The sequence below is a fragment of the Carassius carassius genome, chromosome 8, assembly GCF_963082965.1.
Source record: "Carassius carassius chromosome 8, fCarCar2.1, whole genome shotgun sequence".
Lineage (NCBI taxonomy): Eukaryota > Metazoa > Chordata > Actinopteri > Cypriniformes > Cyprinidae > Carassius > Carassius carassius.
Window position 1 is genome coordinate 7,978,867 of NC_081762.1, and position 17,799 is coordinate 7,996,665.

Genomic DNA, 17,799 nt, shown 5'->3' on the forward strand with positions numbered 1-17,799 from the left:
TCGGCCGGCCTTGGGACAACTCTTCAGCCAATGAGCGCTCAGGAGGGGCGGATCAATGACGCAAAGGCAACAGGTTGTTTCGGGGAAAAAAACGCACTGACAGTTTTGCATGGACTGGTCATCCTTGGTCTCAAGGAGGAGTTTTTAATTGACACTAAACCTAAAAAGAGCTTCTTTATTGTTTTGTTCCTATTGAAGGTCATTGCTGAAGGTTTCGGAGAACAGGTACGCAGAAGGAATGTCTTTGTTTACCCAGTGGTGTATGTTTGCATTGGGCTTTTTGTTTTTCTTGCAGTTCATGGCCGCGGGTTTGTGTCCAGCCTTTCAGTTGTTTTAATCCATAATCCAATGGTTTCATATTTACGATGGAGTTCTGCTGAGCGAAGCAAAGAAACACCTGTTGCTTTGTGTGTCTGAAGCTACAGACTGATCACAGAAGATGCGCTGATTCTGATTGGCGTCTCTTTTCTATAAAAATAATAAAGTCAGTATGACTTTGATCTGCGTTGATCCCATTAGAACCGATTAGCATCGTTTTTTATATATTATGTATCGACAAAGTTTTTTGACAAAGTGAATTTTAAATATCCCATATTATTTAAAGGGGGTTTTAATAGCATATGTGTGTACCTTTGTGTCTACATCTTTTACAAAGTCAAAGGACAACACAACTAAACAAGTCAAAACTGTAGCCATGATTTTTTTCTATTCTCTTTTGTATCAGAGATGTAACTTTAGCCACGTATACTAAAACAACATGCTGGTTTCGATCCCACCGATACTGACTGACTTGATGGGTGGGTGTGACGCAATTTGAACACGACTGAAAAAATATTTCATTCTGCACCTTTGCTTGTGCTTCCTCATCTCTCTGAAGTCATATCTGTGGAAAGAGAATCTTAGGGACCAGTGTTGGGGGTAATGCATTACAAGTAACGCGAGTTACATAATCAGATTACTTTTTTCAAGTAACTAGTAAAGTAACGCATTACTTTTTAATTTACAAGAAAATATCTGAGTTACTTTTTCAAAAAAGTAACGCCAGTTACTTTGTATTCCCATTTTTTGAAGTATGTTCTTGAAGTATGTTCGTCCTGTTCCCATATTGGAAGTATGGAGGCGTTGTGTGCGCTGTGTGAACATGATGTTACTGTAGTTCTAGACTAAATGTGAATGTGCATTAATTCATCCCACTCACAAAAAAAACAAAAAACAAAACAGATTTAGTATTCATCAAAATTAATCAAAACAGTGAAATGCAAACTCAGAATATGACGCAAACCTGCAATAACTAAATATATTAAATAACACAAATGTATCTATTCCCATTTTATTAACAGTGTCTTTGCTGCTGACCTTTAATGATCCAGTTCAACCATACTAATAATTAAAAAATGACTTTAGATAAACTAACAATTGTGCTTCATTGTTTTTTTTTTTTATTGCTGAAGAGTGTTGAACCTTCTTCTCCTGTGTTCTACTGTACAGACGTGAATTTACTTTTCCTTCAGCCTGAGGTTTATTCATTACAGTTTTTTGGTGTGAAAGGGCTTTTACATTTGCTATAAATAGAACTTCTTATATTAAAAAAAAAATGGCCCTGCTCATATTTAAAAAGTAACGTGAAAGTAACGCAAAAGTAATGTAACACATTACTTTCCATAAAAAGTAACTAAGTAACGTATTTAGTTACTTTTTTAGGGAGTAACGCAATATTGTAAGGCATTACTTTTTAAAAGTAACTTTCCCCAACACTGTTAGGGACAAACCCAGCGCCTATAAAAAGTGCCTTTCTCGGTGTAATTTAATATTTAGCTCTTGGTTATTTCCAACACAGTGTAACCAGAACATAGTGGAGTTTATGACACAATAACTCCAGTCTAGCCTCAAACCCAAATTTTGTCCTGTCCTTTTATAGTGTAATATTCTGGCAAATAAAATAAAAGTAATTAAATGGCAATGAATAAGTACACAAAAGATGTTGGCATGTGATAGTATTTTGCTTTCCTATTTAAAATGTTGATTTCAAAATGAATAGTTTTGTTCTTGTTTATGTGCTTGGATATCAGTTAATCAAGCAACTTTATTTTGTCAACAACAACTAGCCAAAAGCTATCATATTACTTTATGACAATAAGGAAAGAACTTAAAAATATATACAGTTATGACAGAGCCCCTGATACAAGCTTAAATTATCGTGATTGTCTGTTTAAGGTGACAAGATATCGATAAAACACTCTAAAAATGAAGGTCATTTCATCAAATAACAAAACATCAAAGTAGAACATTGTATTAAAGACAGAGAGCACATTACAAAATATTAAAATTAAAAAACAAAAATTAAACAGATTAAAGAGGAAAATTATTTTTTCATTTTTTGGTTAACTTATTCCAGTCACAGGGAAAAACACATTAAATTCCAATTTATTGCTATTGAAAAAATGTATATGTTTGAATAGCAGTCATATGTTTGTGGAATATGTTCATGTTCATGCGGTTATTCTGCTCATACACCTGTGAACTTAAGGAGAACTGACTTACAACTAAAATAACCAAGTACATACAACTAAAATAACCATGGGACAGTTGGGTAAAAGTGGATAAAAGAAGTTACGTTAAATGTATGTTTGTTAGAGAAGTTGTCTAGCATCATTTTCATATAGTATAATGCCACTCGGTTAAGAGTTTACATTTTGGGAAGTATGTAAATGAAATAGCAGTTATTTAGACCATATTTGGTGGCATTTTAGAAGGGTTAAAAAGTGAAAGATGTTCATATGTTTGGCTAGAGACTGTGTTGACATAATTGACATAAATAGCATTTTCCCCATAGAAGCATCAGCCAAGAAAACAATGAATGGATTAAAGCCAATTCAGACACCAGTACCCTCAGGGTACTAATACTTTCAAAGAGAGTGGAAACTGTAAATAAACCCTTACAAATCTGTTTAGGTATTTTTATTAAACGAGCAATTCCCTTTTTTATATCCGTGTGAAACATGCAGCTTGGATGAGTCTCGTAAGTGTGATATTATAAACCTAAAGGATCTGATGTAATACTCATAATCTGTAACAGTGCATGCAGTGTTTGTGTGTACACATTTACGTGAGGGGTTAACATAATGTGCCTTTAATGTGTGAGTCATTCATACAGAGCTGAAAATCTATTTCTAGAAATGTGAGTGTGGTTTGAGTGTAAAGTTGAAAGAAATCAAGGGAAATTGGAAGAAAAGGCAAATTAGTCGATATTGATAAAGGAAATAAATCTATTTTCTAAATGCATGTTACATTCGGATGTAAGTCACAAGAAAAAATTGGTCACTACTTCTATTTCAACGCAACTTTAAATATACAAAATTCTGCGTGAAACATGATGGGTTGCAAAAGGGAGGAAAATTTACCTGAAATTGTCTGCCATTTGCAACCATAGATGTAACAAAATTTTACCAGTAGTGTGGCTGAAAAAAAAAGAAAACACAGTTAAGCTATTGATTACTAATGCAGTAAAACTGAGTATCATCATTCACTAATTAACATGCTAAATCAAAGGCTTCATTTTCGAAGAATGATATGATCTGATATGCCTATTTGTTTTGTTCTTTTTACATTTTGGCAGAATTAATGTTGCAAAAAATAGGTCAGAAATGGGGCGGCAATTTGGTTTATTACAAAGAAATCAATCATCACATGCTTTTCTAAGTAGTCAAGACAAGAGTATGTGCAGCACAATATTTTGTATTGTTAATTTTACTGCATGGTACAGAGAACTGATGATCTAGTTTAGTAACATTCCTCCCAGAACAAACAGCCATTCTGATGCCAGGTGGGACCCAGTCCCTTGTGGCGGGAAAGAATCACATCCACACAACTGTCCAGACCTGTTTTCATACACTGTATCTTTAATGTTTGGTGGATTTAAACACATGGGTTCTAATGCAATAATTTGAGAAACCTGGAAAACATTTTGTTGAAAGTACAATTTTTTTTTCTGAGACATTTGTCGGTCACATGTTGTCTTGACAAATTCAATTAAAAAAAAATACAGTTCAATATATACAGGTTTCACATAATTAATCTGTTCCTTTGAGAAAACCAATGAGAAATCACATGGTGGGTTCCATTTTACAGGAATGCCTGGAATCCCACCTATGTGAGGAAGACAATGGCTGACTTTGAGTAGCTAATCACACCTAATGGCTTAACAGAAGTGCCGACAGTTATAATGTAACCAAATACCCCTGTTTCAATAAGTTATTCATTGATAGACCAGAGTTTGTGGACTAAAGTTCTCAGTGTCGTCACAGTTTTTGCCCCCCAGTGTTATGCTGGTGCATTATAAGTTTATGTTTAACACAGGATGCAACATACTGCTGCATACACAAAGCAATTTTTTACTTTTATATAGAGAATGCAGAAAGAAATTTGCTTCAAAACTTCAAGTTGAACACACTGATGAGGTGGTAAAACGTGGGCTTTAGATGATGCCCTGTATAGCTCTGGATGTTTTCTGCATCATATGCTTCATACAATAGAGCACATATGCGTCTCTTTAAACGCCAGTTAATCAGCAGATTAGACTCAGCATCTTTGATCTGTCATGCAAGCAGGCGCATTAATATGATTTGAGGAATGTTCCTGTCAGAGTGATAAGCTGTTTTTGAGCTAATGTTAGCTCTCCTGTGTACTGTAACTGTGTTCTAGGAAAACGTGAAGACAAGAATCAGAGTGGAATGTTCTAGAACCTGCTCCTACCAGCAGGCACACCTGTTTGTGACACACAAACAATATCTTTCTCTTTTCACATGTGAGAATACTCTCAATACCTGCGCCGATACCTGATAGCTGTGCCACGTACAAAACTGCTTCATATTTCCATTTACCAAAGTGTGAAAATATATCATGGAGTTGAGAGTGGTTTGTTAATTGGTCTCTTGGGAAATATTAATAGTCTGACATATATTTAAAAGGTGAGCAAAGATGGATTGTTCGGCAGACTTGGCATTGAAAAAACCTCTTTGGAAAGAATTTCCAGTAGACAGAAAAACTCCAGAGAATGTAGGTTGTGAAAATGAAGTGTCACTTCCTGTTGAACCTAAAAATTCTGCAGTCGTTTGATCAGACTTTAAATCTATCGCACACAGCCTTGGTTTCATTTGAAAATTTAAATATGGAGTTTACCCTGTTGTGGTTTATAGCTTTGTAATTCATGTTGTGTTTTTTTGTGTGTGTGTGTATCTGTGCCATCTTTGGGTTCCTCAGATAGTCCACCAAACAGTCTAGCCTTTCAATTTAGTCTCTAAATGGACTAGTGCACTGATTTATTAAATTCTTTGTCTTGGCATCACAGCAGGTCACAATGAGCTCCCTCTCAGCAGACAGGAAGCCCCCTCTGGACTACGGTGTCCAGATTCGCTTCATCAAAGATTTGGATGACGTCGGCGGAGGGTTCCCAGACAGGAGTCGACTGGCTGGTGGAGTTGGTGGCATCAGTAACAGGACTCCTTCGCCATCTAAGTATGGAGTAGCTGTGCGGGTGCAAGGCATTTCGGGTCAACCATACGTGGTGCTCAAGGACGGAGAAAAGGGGGACTCTTACGGGGTACAACTGAAATCTCAACCACAACTGCAGAGCTCACCTCCAGGTGTCTCTCGAACCTCCCCATACAACACCCTGCGTCTGGGACAAAGGGAAGGGGCTCGGACTCCCCAGGGTTCCTATATCCCCGCTGACCAACCTAGCTCTCCAGATGAGGATTTTGGGAGCCCCTTAAGAAGGCCACCTGGTGACGGACAGGCAGGGACTCAAGGAGAAGCAGAGCCCAGGACTACAGAACATCTCACCCCTTCTGCTCTGGCTCCCAAGGTAGACAAGAAAGACGATGGTTTTAATGAAGCAGGGCTTAGGAAGGTCAGGCAGAATGGTATTGGGAGTAATATGAATGGGACTGGGCTAAATGGAGCCTCATTGGATGATGAGAAGGCCCCAGCTATAGACACCAAGTCACTGGCTCCAATTAATAAACTCATTAGCCGGTTTAGTGGTAGTAGTTCTGGTGATATTACAAACTCAGAACCCCGATCTCGAAATCAACTTGATAACCGAGTTCGGTCGAACAGTGTGGATGCTCTCAATAAACCTACAGATGACACCCCACCAATATCACCAACAATAAACCCCTATGCTCCTATTACTCCAGCTACAGTGCCCAAACTCAGCTCACCGAAACCATCAACTGGGAGTCTAGGACGAGACTCCACCTCTGTGGCTAAAGTGACAGCTATCCCCAATTCCAAACCCCTCACCTTCAGCCAATCTCCAAAGCTGTTTGTGCCCAATGAAACACCACCTGCTCTACCAAAGAAACCAGTGAGTCCTCAAGATATTGTTCTTCTTCTTGCATAGAGTTGGCACACCTAAAAAATCCAATTAGGAACCTTTCAATACAACCAAGTCTGGCACTACATTTTTCTTTTAAAAGTAGTCTGTTTCATTCAGATTTTCTTCATGATATGGAAGAGAAGATCTGTTACCACATTGTTTTCATTGTAACTTTAAAGGTGGTTTTGGAAAAGCATGCTTAAAAAAATCTATAAACCTTGGAAAAAATGTGGGTGGGTGGGTGTGTGTGTGTGTGTGGGGGGGTGGGGGGGTGGGGGGGTGGGGGGTGTTCCCCAGCCAACAAATGCTTCCTGTTGTTAATAATTTTGTACAAATGGGATTGCTGGCAATAAGATGGCAAGCATGCTTTTGGAAGGCTGTGTTTGTCCGGCACTAAACATACACCTTTGGTTAGAGAACTGCTTTAAAGTTTTTTGATTGGCTCTCTTTGCACCTATTTCAGGGGCAGTTTTATGTATGGTATTTCAAAAATAATGCATGTTTGATATGTCTTTTTTCCAGGTGACCCCTGACCTCATAAAGAGCCAGACCACAAGGGCAGAGGACGGAAATGGAGAGGATGCCCAGACCAAACGAGCCATTTACAACATACTTAAAGAGGGGTATAATAATTTTCTTATTTTACAGAGCCTCAGAGTTGCCTTTAAATGTATTTTTCAATATTTATCCAATTGGTGAAGTACATTAATAAAGACATACGGTCATATTTGTATTTTAATTAACTATGACTTTTACCTCAATAAACTCCAAATTAGGTGCTCAGTAATAGTAAGGTAGTTGTTAAGTTTAGGTATTGGGTCGGATTAGAGATGTAGAATATGTGCTTTATAAGTACTAATTAACAGCAGATATGTTAATAATAGGCATGCTAATAAGCAACTAGTTAATACTGTGAATTAGCCCCTATACTAAAGTGTTACTAGACATGCATTATACTACTTTTTTTGTTTTTGAAAGGCTTGGCTTGATTTCACATAAGAATGTTACTGATGACTGCTGTAATAATGTAGGAGTGACTCGAGAGATAAATTGAATAATATTTTGTAAGCTTATACTATTTTAACTGTATTGCTTAAAGGGGCTTCAACAAATATCAACATGTTGAATACCACTCACACTTTAGCAATGCAGTAGCATTCAACCAGAATACCCTAAAAACATGCTTTAAACCACTTAAAACACCCTAGCAGCCCTGGCATATACCTCTTACATTTTCTTCAGAACATGCCATAATCTAATCTGTCTCTGGCTCATTCGATTTCCCTTCGTATTTTCTAACACTAGGTCTATTGAGAGTGAGTCAGCCATCAAACGCAAAGCAAGCCTCATTCATGAAAGGTTCTGTGGGGTCAAGGTAAGCACGCTTTTATTCAATAAATCAGTTTGCATTTCCCAGCACTGAATAGCGCTCAGCAGTGTCTGCTGTATGACGAACCTACATCTATAGAGGGTGTGTGTGTGTGTGTGTCTATGCCCATGGTTTGCATATTGTTCCCCGTTTTGCATGATTGTGAGAAAGATATTTTGAGACAGGGAGAGGAGATAACAGCAGCAAGACAATTTTTGTGTGTGTGTGTGTGTGAAGAAATTAGCATGCGTGTTAAAAAGAAGTTTCATTATTATGATTATTATGTATTTTTAAAAAAAGTAGGTCAGCTAAGAAGAGGCTTTTTTTAAAGGGCCAGTGCATAAAAAGTGAAATTCCCATATAATTTTCTTTTTGGTCAGTGTTATATCATTTTAATGATTAATTTTAATTTTATTATAATTTATTGAGATTAATTATTAACTGGTCCTGCCAAAATGAGAAAAGCCCCATGAAAATACAAGGAAAATGGTACATATGGCTTTTTATTTCAGTTTTCTGAAGTAATTTGATAGAGATCTCAGTCTAAAATTAAAATCACTTGTTTTTCCTAGTATGTTGTTGATTCAAGAGATGTCCATTGTCCAATTTGTTAACGAATAATGCATTTGAATCGGATGTTTTGAGTGAACTATCGATTTAGAATTGGACTGGTCTGGTTCTCATACCAGGTTATCAATAAACAACAACTTTCAAAAAAGTTTGTTGCTCACACAAATCTATCATAGGACTACAAGAAGACATGATACTTAAATGCTTTAGAACAAAATGAGAGCATACAAATAATTATAATTTGGAGGGAAATATCCATTTAATGACGGGTTTCTGTATCTTCCTGTACGTACACCCATGCATAGGTGTGTGTGTCTGTATAATATTGTTAGCCTACGTGTTTGCATAAGCTTCCTGCATGTGAAATATCCTCCTGCGGTCTCTTGGCAACCGTCGTTTCAACAAGGAAAGCTGATTAGGGCCACGTGGTTGAGAGCTCGCTTTTTGTGATCCATCAATAATTAAGTTACAATGAAAATGGATGCCTGAGATGGAGGGTTTCCCCTCAGCCTGTCTGTTTAGTTTTAATGGCCACTCTGTGTATGGGCTCTTATGCTGTCATATCTCACTGAGCACTCGTCCATGCATGATAAACTCTGTTGTTGTTGTGGGCAGTATTGCTGTCGTTAATTAAGCTCATTAGCATGGAGTGCACCTTTTCAGACACTTGGAGATTGTTGACACTGTTTATATTGAGACTATACACTAGTACGAAGTTAAACATTTTTAGATAGAAGTTGGTACTTTTATCAAGCAAGGAGGCATTAAATTAATCAAACGTTATGACAGTGAAGACATTTTTAATGTTACAAAAGAGCTCTGTTTCTATAAATGCTGTTCTTTTGAACATTTATAGTACTGAAAATAAAAAAAATGCATCATAATTTCAACAAAAATATTAAGCAGCACAGCTGAGTAATGATGCTGAAAATTCAGCTTTGCCATAACAAGAGTAAATTACATAAAAAAATAATAAAAATAATAAATAAAATAAAAAATAAAAATAATATTTTACAAGATTAATGTTTTTACTGTATTTTTGGGGAGCCTTGGGGATTATAAGACACTTCTTTTAAAAACATAATGTTTTTTTTACGGTAGTGTATGATGATCATTTGAGTTGATTAGGTTGTATTCTTCCTAAAATTATCTACATGTCTAATTGTTTTTATTTGCATTGGTGTTGGAGGTTTACTTCTAATAAGATGACATTTATTTAATATTTATTAAAGTAGTTCTTTTTTTTATTCAAGAAGTAACTTTAGACCCTGCAACACAAGAGGTCAGTTCAAATGACCTCGTGGTAGCCGTGTGGGCATTATAATGATGGCAACAGCAGTTGAATAGTCTGATGAGATATCCAAGAGGACTGGGTTATTTGAGGAGCACACAGCTGCCTACTGGCTGTGTGGATATTTCACATATTTCCTCATTAAGTTAAGATCAGCCACGTGCAGATATAAGATGATTCACTTAGGCTTATCTGTATCAGGATTCACAATCATGTGTTTGACAATAAGAATAACTGGTGTAATGTATCGCGCCTGATTCCTGAGGGGACATTTGAAGAAATATTACTGCTGTGAGATGAATGCATAGCCTCAAGATGACACCTAACCTCCCCTTTGTAGAAATATGCATTTGTTTTGGTGCTGCAGCTTGTATGAACAAAGCTACATGTGTTCTGGTTTGATAACTGTCGATGGCAAATTCAAAGACTTTTTGTTCAATAGTTAAATTAATAAAAAACAAAAATCAGCTTCCAGCACAGTAGTCATTTTTGATTTGATTTATATATTTCATGCTTAAATCATAAAGTTTTTGTGTATTGTTAAGAAATGTTAACGTGTTTATTTAATATTTCCCTATTTATTTATAATGTTGGAGAATTGTAGATTTCCACTTTTCCCTGGGTTTGTGAAAACGTGCAAAAATGTTATTTTATTATTATTGTTATTTTCATTTTATGGTAATTTAACACTTACAATAGATGTTGGATATTTGTTCAGTCCTTCAGGCGAATTCCAGCTGACATGAGACTGTGCGATACAATCACTTCGCAATCTTGTCTGTGGAAAGTTATACAGTCTTTTAATTCCTGACATAACCAAGTCAGTAAACCCTATAAATTTCACATAATGCACGCAAGACACTCGGAAGGAGTTTTTACGGGATTTACATCAACAATGTACAGCCTGCTCAGCTGCTTTGACCATAACTTTACTGATCATAAGACACATTTTGACACGTGCTTGAGTTTTTTGAACCCATAGTTTTTGATTGTAAATGCATCATTGTAAGTGTGAATTTTCAGCATGCAGTCAGCACAGCTTTATTTGTTTTGAACCCAAATCATTACAGTAATCTTTAAAGCTCATTGTGGTTTGGTGCTCCACAGGGTCCGCAGATCTTAGTGACTGACAGCAATATGAAGTCTGAACTGGAGCAGGCGTTCAACAGAAACACACAATTCCAGCAACTCCTGGACAAGGCCAAGAGAGAACTACAGGAAAACCAGGACCAGTGAGTCTCTGTGCATTAAAACAAGAAGCAGATGTGCATTTCCAACAGAAAATATAACCCTGTGGAGTTTGAATTAGATTCGTCTGATATTTACTTCCTCTCTTCAGAATGGTGGAGCTGCGTATGGATAGAGAGGCAGCGGAGTCTCGCTTACGGCAGCAGGAGGATCAGCTAGCTCAGCTCCAGGAGGAGCTCAGACGAACACTGCAAAACTCACCTCAGTCCGACACAATGCAGCTAGTACGCACACAAGCATGATCATGATTTTGATACAGAATGATTGTGATGTCTGCTATTAATGACCCTTACTCGGCTAGATACTATTCCTTATAAAGCTGATTTTGAAAGTGAAATTTAGTTTTCCCTCAAACACTCTTTTTCTCTGTAGGACTTGATGACGGTGCAGGCAGAGCTGTCAGAGTGTCTGATGCTGAAGCAGAAACTGGAGGACACCCTGAGACAGAGAGAGCGAGAGCTCACTGCTCTGAAAGGAGCCCTGAAAGATGAGGTGGAGTCCCATGATAAAGACATGGAGGCCCTGAGAGAGCAGTACAGTCAAGACATGGATGCCCTCCGTCACAGCATGGAGACCGTCTCACAGGTGAACATACACTACAAGATACCTAGGCTGAATCGATTCAGATGTGTGATCTGTTTTGTTGTCCAAACCGTTGTGAGAAGAACTTTTAGCAGTTTTAAATGGGTGCAAAGTACAGAATTGAAGTTTTCATTGATACCTGTTGTCTTTTCCTCCGGCCTTATCCGCAGTCTCAGCTGGAAATTGAGGAGGAGCGTCAGAAGGTTAATGCTTCCATCTTGGCTCTGGAGGAGGAGCTGGAGGAATACAAAGAGCAGAGCGACCAATGGAAGGAGCAGTTCGGCTCTGCCAACCGGGAGTAAGCTCTGACACATGAAGCATCAACTTATGAAACTTTTATATAGCGATTCCAAATTTTTGGTGTATCTCGGTTATGTGATGTGAATTGGATATTTAATTTTATGCAAATGAGTGTTTTAGCCCACCAGTAGCGTTAGGGCATCCGGCATTAGAAACAGCCACTATGATTAACAACCATCAGAGTTAAAATTACAGTATTGTGGCAACATATATCCATAACTATGCAGTCTTAAACAGGTAAAACATTATAAAACAATTTCATAAATTGTTTAGTAAGATCTTAAAGTGTCACTCCAAGGTTCAAGTCCATGTTTGTCTAAGGAGTTAAGAGACTCATCATCTGTAAGCATATACAAACAATCTTGTGACAACATCCTTTATTTACATCCAGACTTCAGTACGTATAATAAATGTTTGGCTGGAATTTTGTCTTCTGGTCTGTCTGTTGGACAAAATGCCTGATGTGTTTCTTCACACGTAGATATTGTTATTATCCTGTATATCCAGTTCACACTCACTGCTGTTCAAAATGTTAGGGTCTGTAAGATCGCTTATGCTCAGTAAAGCTGCATTTATTTAATCCAAAACACATTAACATCATATATGTTTTAAAGCACATTTAGTTTTTTACAGCAGGATTTGATCTGAACTATAACTCATAATCTTATCCTACAGGTTTCATTATCTGTTTTATGTTGTCTTAGTTTGTTTGTGTTTTTTTATGTGCTTTATGAGCTTCACGCTACATGTTCATGTCAGTTGTGACTGTTAAATGTTTATTGTTGTCTTTCTGTTTCATGTCTTCTTGTTTGCCAGATCGGGGCAGTGCAGCGCATTTCAAAAGTGAGACAGAGTCCTGTAGTAGGCGCATAACTACTGACACCACTGGCAGAAATGAACTATAACTGATGAAGTGTTTTAGTGTAAATCAGTAAATTGTTGTAAAATCTGGCCCTGGTGAAAACTGACACACTAAACTAGAATCTATTAACATGGTTTCAATTTGGCTGCAGGTTATAAAATCTAATAAAACTGTTATAATTAAGACTAATCAAAATAAAATCCTTTAATCTCACTATCTGAGCTGATGCATCATATACACTTCTACTAATATATGTCTAGTGCAGGTTACCCAAATTAATGCTCAAACAAATCTTTTCTTTTATGTCATAAATCATTTCAATTCTGAAATAACAGATTCTTTTATAGGATGTTGATTCTTCTACTGGATGAAATCATTTTAGTGAATAGCTGAATGTGATATTGTGTGTTGGTGTGTTTTAATTCGTTTTTTTTTTCTCATTGGACAGGCTCCTGCAGGCTCAGCAGGAGAAGAAGGAACTGGAAGAGAAGCTGCGCACAGTTAAGAAACAACCTGATGAAACTGATTCAAATGCTTCAATGAAGGTAAGATACAAATACACTGCAACAATCTGTTTAATCTCTTCTGTGGTTCAAAAAGATTCATGGTGACCACTAACTACACACTGTGAATGCTGAATTTTGAGACTGAGATATGTTTTTAGCCTGGTATAAAAGTTACTTTGCATTTTCAGGAGCTGCAGCGGTGCCAAGATGATTTGAAGAAAGCTCTTTCAGAAGTGCAAAAGCAGAAAGCTGAAGCAGCAAAAAGGGAGGAGGAGCTTAAATCAGTATCAAGAGCCAATGAGAATCGAGAGAAGGAGCTGAAGGCAGAGATTGACAGACTAATAGATCAATCAAAGAAAGACAAAGAGCAACTCACAAAAGCGCTGCAGAAAACACAACAGGTAATTCTTGAAATAATGAATATTATAAAGCTAATAGGGTGCATTAAATCCTATTTCATCCATATTTGTTTTTGTCTTAAATGGCCTATTTAAGAAACTAAATCTCATTGGTCTAACTTATCACTTGACATGCTGAATTTGACGTATGTTTTATATAGCTTTATTTCATTCCTGAAGAACAGAAAAAGTACTTTAAAATAATGTAATATTTGTTCCCTTATTCTATTTACTTGTGTGTAGCCCTCCACATCAGAGCAATCTCAAGATATTGAAAGCACTCTAGAACTTCAAGAGGCCAATGCTCGCTTAAGAGAGAGAATAGCACGCATGGTAAAACATCCATTTTGCATTGAAGCATTTTGCTTTAAAATGATTGGCATAATTATTCACCTCTTCTGATTCAGTTTAGTCTTCCATTTACAATGTTCTTTTCATTTCCAGACACGCTTGCAGTCCAGTGTTCCTGACAGCTCCTCAGATGTTCTGGAGGATGAGAACCGGAGCCTGAGGAACCAGCTGGAGGAGTCCCGGCGTGCCGCTTCTCGACTGGGTCAGGAGAAAGAGGAGCTCAGCAGACGGTTGGAGGAGAGGGAGAGGGAAAGAGAAGCATTGAGACGCGGCAAGAGTGACCTGGAGGAGCAGAAGAGACTGCTGGACCGAGCGCTGGAGAAGATCAATAAGGAGGTGTGTGTGTGTTTTTGTGTAGTTAATAAATGCTTCTTTTTATTATTATTATTAATTATTTACAGAACACAATTCTTCAAGAGTTTGGGGTTGATGTAATATTTTTTTTAATGTTCTCTTATCCTCGGCAAGGTTGCATTTATTTGATCTCAAATACAGTAAAAACAGTAACATTGTGAAATAATATTACAAATTAAAATAGCTGTGTTCTATTTACATATATTTTAAAATCTAATTTACTCCTCTGATGCAAAGCTGAATTTTCAGCTTCATTACTCCAGTCTTCAGTGTCACATGATCCTTCAGAAATCATTCTAATATGCTGATTTGCTGCTTAAGAAATATTTATTTTTTTATCAGTATTGAAACTAGTTGTGCTGCTTGATATTTTTGTGGAAACTGTGATACATTTTTTTTTGGATTCTTTGAATAGGATTTATAAAAGAACAGCATTTATTTGTTTTTCGTGTTCATTTCTTTCTACCAGATGGAGACTATGATGGGAGGTTCTCGTCAGTCGGTGCTGGTTCTTCAGTCTCAGTTCGATGAATTCAGGGATCGTTCTCGTAGAGAGCTGCAGGATGCTCAGAGGCTCAGTAAAGACAGACTGGTTGAGCAACAGAGAGCGCAGGCCCTCCTAAAGACCACCCAGGAGGAGGTGAGACAGACCAGGTTTCTCTAGATAGTATACACACAGTGCTAAAGAACAACATGGTGTTTATAGGGCAAAAAATGACATCCTTCAAGAAAATCAAGACATTATCAGTGAGAATATTCCCACTGCTTTTGTTATTATTATTAACTTTGGACATGAGTGCCCACTTGTCCTTTATTCTGGCTCTGGTCTGAACTTACAACCTTTCAGTTCACAGCATAGATAGTCAGTGCTTCGGTGTGTGTTTCTAAGGTGTCTCGTCTGAAGAAAGAACTGCTGTCATGCTCCGAGGAGAGGGACAGTGCTCAGCTGGATAAAGAGCTGCTGAGCAGCCGTCTCAAACAGCTGGAGAACGAACTGGAGATGGACAGAAGCTCACAGACGGACCGCAGCAGAGAGATCCGTCTGATAGAGGTAACTTTTTAGGTCTGGCACCTGGACTTCTGAGTGAATCCAACTAGACAGCACCCAGTCTTTCTTTTTAGAGGCTTCTCTGAATGTCCATATGATTTAAGAGTGACGGGAAACGAAAACAGGCTGTTTCAGTAATTAGTTTGTTGTTGTTTCAGGACAAAGTGAAGACATTAGAGATAGAGTTGGATGAGGAGAAGAGTGGAGCAGAGCTACTGAATGAACGCATCGCTCGCAGTCGAGAGCAGGTACACAGATTACCATATTTATGTTTGATTCATTTGCAAGCATAAGCTATACACAAGCAGGGATTTAAATGTATTTTTTAATCTAGGTGGATCAGCTCCGTTCTGAACTGATGCAGGAACGTTCAGCCAGACATGATCTTGAGATGGATAAGAGTGCACTGGAGAGACAGGTACAGATTGAAAACGCAGTGGAAGCAAGATATTAGGAAACATATTAGTTTGACACTCTTCAATCACATTAATAGATTATTACTGTATGTGTTTAAAACCTTCATTCTGTCATCCCTCTATATTTCATCTGTCATCTCTCTCGGTCTCTCAGGTGAAGGAGTTAAAGTCTCGTATCGCTGATATGGGCACTCAGACTCGCCCCTCTGCTGGAGTTCTGATGCTAGAAAACAAGATTCAGGAACTGGAGGATCGTTTGCGTAGTGAAGAAAAGTAAACCACTGGAATAACACAAGCACAATCAGCACATAACTGGATATTAATAAATAAAGCATCTATCTGTCTTTTGTGCTTTTAGAGAGAAAAACACCATTCTAGCAGCTCAGAGGAGAATGGACAGGAAACTTAAGGATGTGACAGCCACCCTGGACCAGGAGCGAAGTCAACATGCTGAACAGAGAGACCAGGTAAGCACACACACACACATTTAAACATACATGTATTTTTCGTGCACATTAGGGTACTGTATGTGCTTGATGTACTTAAAAATAGAAAGATAATTTTTTATGATGTTATTTGTCATTCCTATAAATGATGTGTAGACGAAGCAGTGTGTTTAAACAGCTGCTGTGTGTTCATGTCTCTGACAGCTGTCTCTGCGAGTGAAGGCTCTGAAGCGGCAGCTGGATGAGAGCGAGGGTGAGGTGGAGCGTCTGGAGGGCGTCAGGAGGAAGGTTCTGCGCGATCTTGAGGAGCAGCGGGAGCTGCAGGAGGCGCTGCAGGCCAAAGCCAACGCACTGGAGAACGAGCTCAAGTCAGTTTTCTATCAAATATCCACATAAATGAATTAAGAATAATGTATTAATATATGTGACCCTGGACCACAAAACCAGACTTAAGTCGCTGGGGTGTATTTATAGCAATAGCCAAAAAATACATTGGATGGTTTAAAATGATTGATTTTACTTTTATGCCTAAAATCATTAGGACATTAAGTAAAGACATTTAATAAATTTCCTACTATAAATATATCAAAACTTAATTTTTAAATAGTAATATGCATTAAGAACTTCATTTCGACAACTGTAAAGGCGATTTTCTCATGTCGATAATCATGATTATCTCTGCCAAATATAGTCCTATCCTTACAAACTATACATCTATGGAAGCTTATTTATTCAGACCTTTATGACTGGTTTAGGGGTCCAGGGTCACATGTTATATTTATTTAAAAAAGATACACGTGTATATATATCAGGCCTGATGGGAAAAATCTTAATTGTCTTGAAAACATCTGAGCTAATGAAAAATGTAGAAGTCAGTAGTGTCTTCGTTTAGCTAGTTACATCTCATCATTAATAGCAGATGCATTTAGGTCTCAACTGTTTTATCAGTTGTAATGAACATTCTGGCCACTAGAGGGTACACTTACAATGCTAAACTATTAACAGGCCTATGGCTGATATTGGTCTCTCTATTATAATGTGTGTGTGATTGTTTGTTAGGAGGAAGGTTCAGCAATCTCGACGCCCAACTCTGGGAAGCACCTTGAGCTCTGAGGAAGAGGACGGTTACTCTGACTCAAAAAGCATCACCTCTATTCTCACTGAAACGTCACTTCAGACCACAAGCTGTTGAAAACTGAACAATAGAAGAAGGAAAAACCTTGTTGCACACTTTTGATTTGTTTTCTAGTGAATTTAAAAAATAATGACATGAAGACATGAAGGATGCAATTGGTGTTACATCAACACAGTCCAAAAAAAAAAAAAGTGGTTGTGGATGGTTTGGGTTTGAAGGCCTAATAAAGCTGTCTGTGTGAAGAGTTGTTACCCAAAGAACGTCTTTAGTATTGTTTTGCTAAAACTGGTTAATTTTGAAGAAGAATTGTCGGTTCTTGTTTATGAGTGTCATGTTGTCTTTTTTAGGAAGACTCCCACCCAGTAAATGCATTAGATGTTGGTAGGGTTTTTGACATCCTTATTCATAATACCAAAATTTCCTTTGGTAATGGAAAAAATATAAATGAAGGATACATGATGGAATGTATAAAGCATGCAAGGTTTTTTATAAAGGTGGAATTTAAAAAAAATTATTTTGATTCTTCACGAAATGTTTAAATGAA

General features: G+C 37.5%; 1 protein-coding gene across 3 annotated transcripts; it reads left to right on the top strand.

Moving 5' to 3' along the window:
* Positions 1 to 53: 53 nt before the first annotated feature.
* On the top strand, positions 54 to 17,550 carry cgnb (cingulin b). 3 transcript variants are annotated; one of them, XM_059555894.1, is made up of 21 exons: positions 54 to 225; positions 5,348 to 6,367; positions 6,902 to 7,002; positions 7,685 to 7,754; positions 10,717 to 10,841; positions 10,949 to 11,081; positions 11,230 to 11,442; positions 11,610 to 11,737; positions 12,556 to 12,582; positions 13,050 to 13,146; positions 13,296 to 13,508; positions 13,749 to 13,838; positions 13,950 to 14,192; positions 14,680 to 14,850; positions 15,100 to 15,261; positions 15,417 to 15,506; positions 15,593 to 15,676; positions 15,829 to 15,947; positions 16,033 to 16,141; positions 16,325 to 16,488; positions 17,180 to 17,550. In XM_059555894.1, the coding sequence occupies exons 2-21, from the start codon at positions 5,357 to 5,359 to the stop codon at positions 17,310 to 17,312; spliced, it is 3,483 nt and encodes a 1,160-aa protein (XP_059411877.1). In that variant the 5' UTR covers positions 54 to 225; positions 5,348 to 5,356; the 3' UTR covers positions 17,313 to 17,550. The 3 variants fall into 3 exon arrangements, with proteins under 3 accessions (XP_059411877.1, XP_059411879.1, XP_059411878.1); XM_059555896.1 differs by lacking the exon at positions 13,749 to 13,838; XM_059555895.1 differs by lacking the exon at positions 12,556 to 12,582.
* Positions 17,551 to 17,799: the final 249 nt, after the last annotated feature.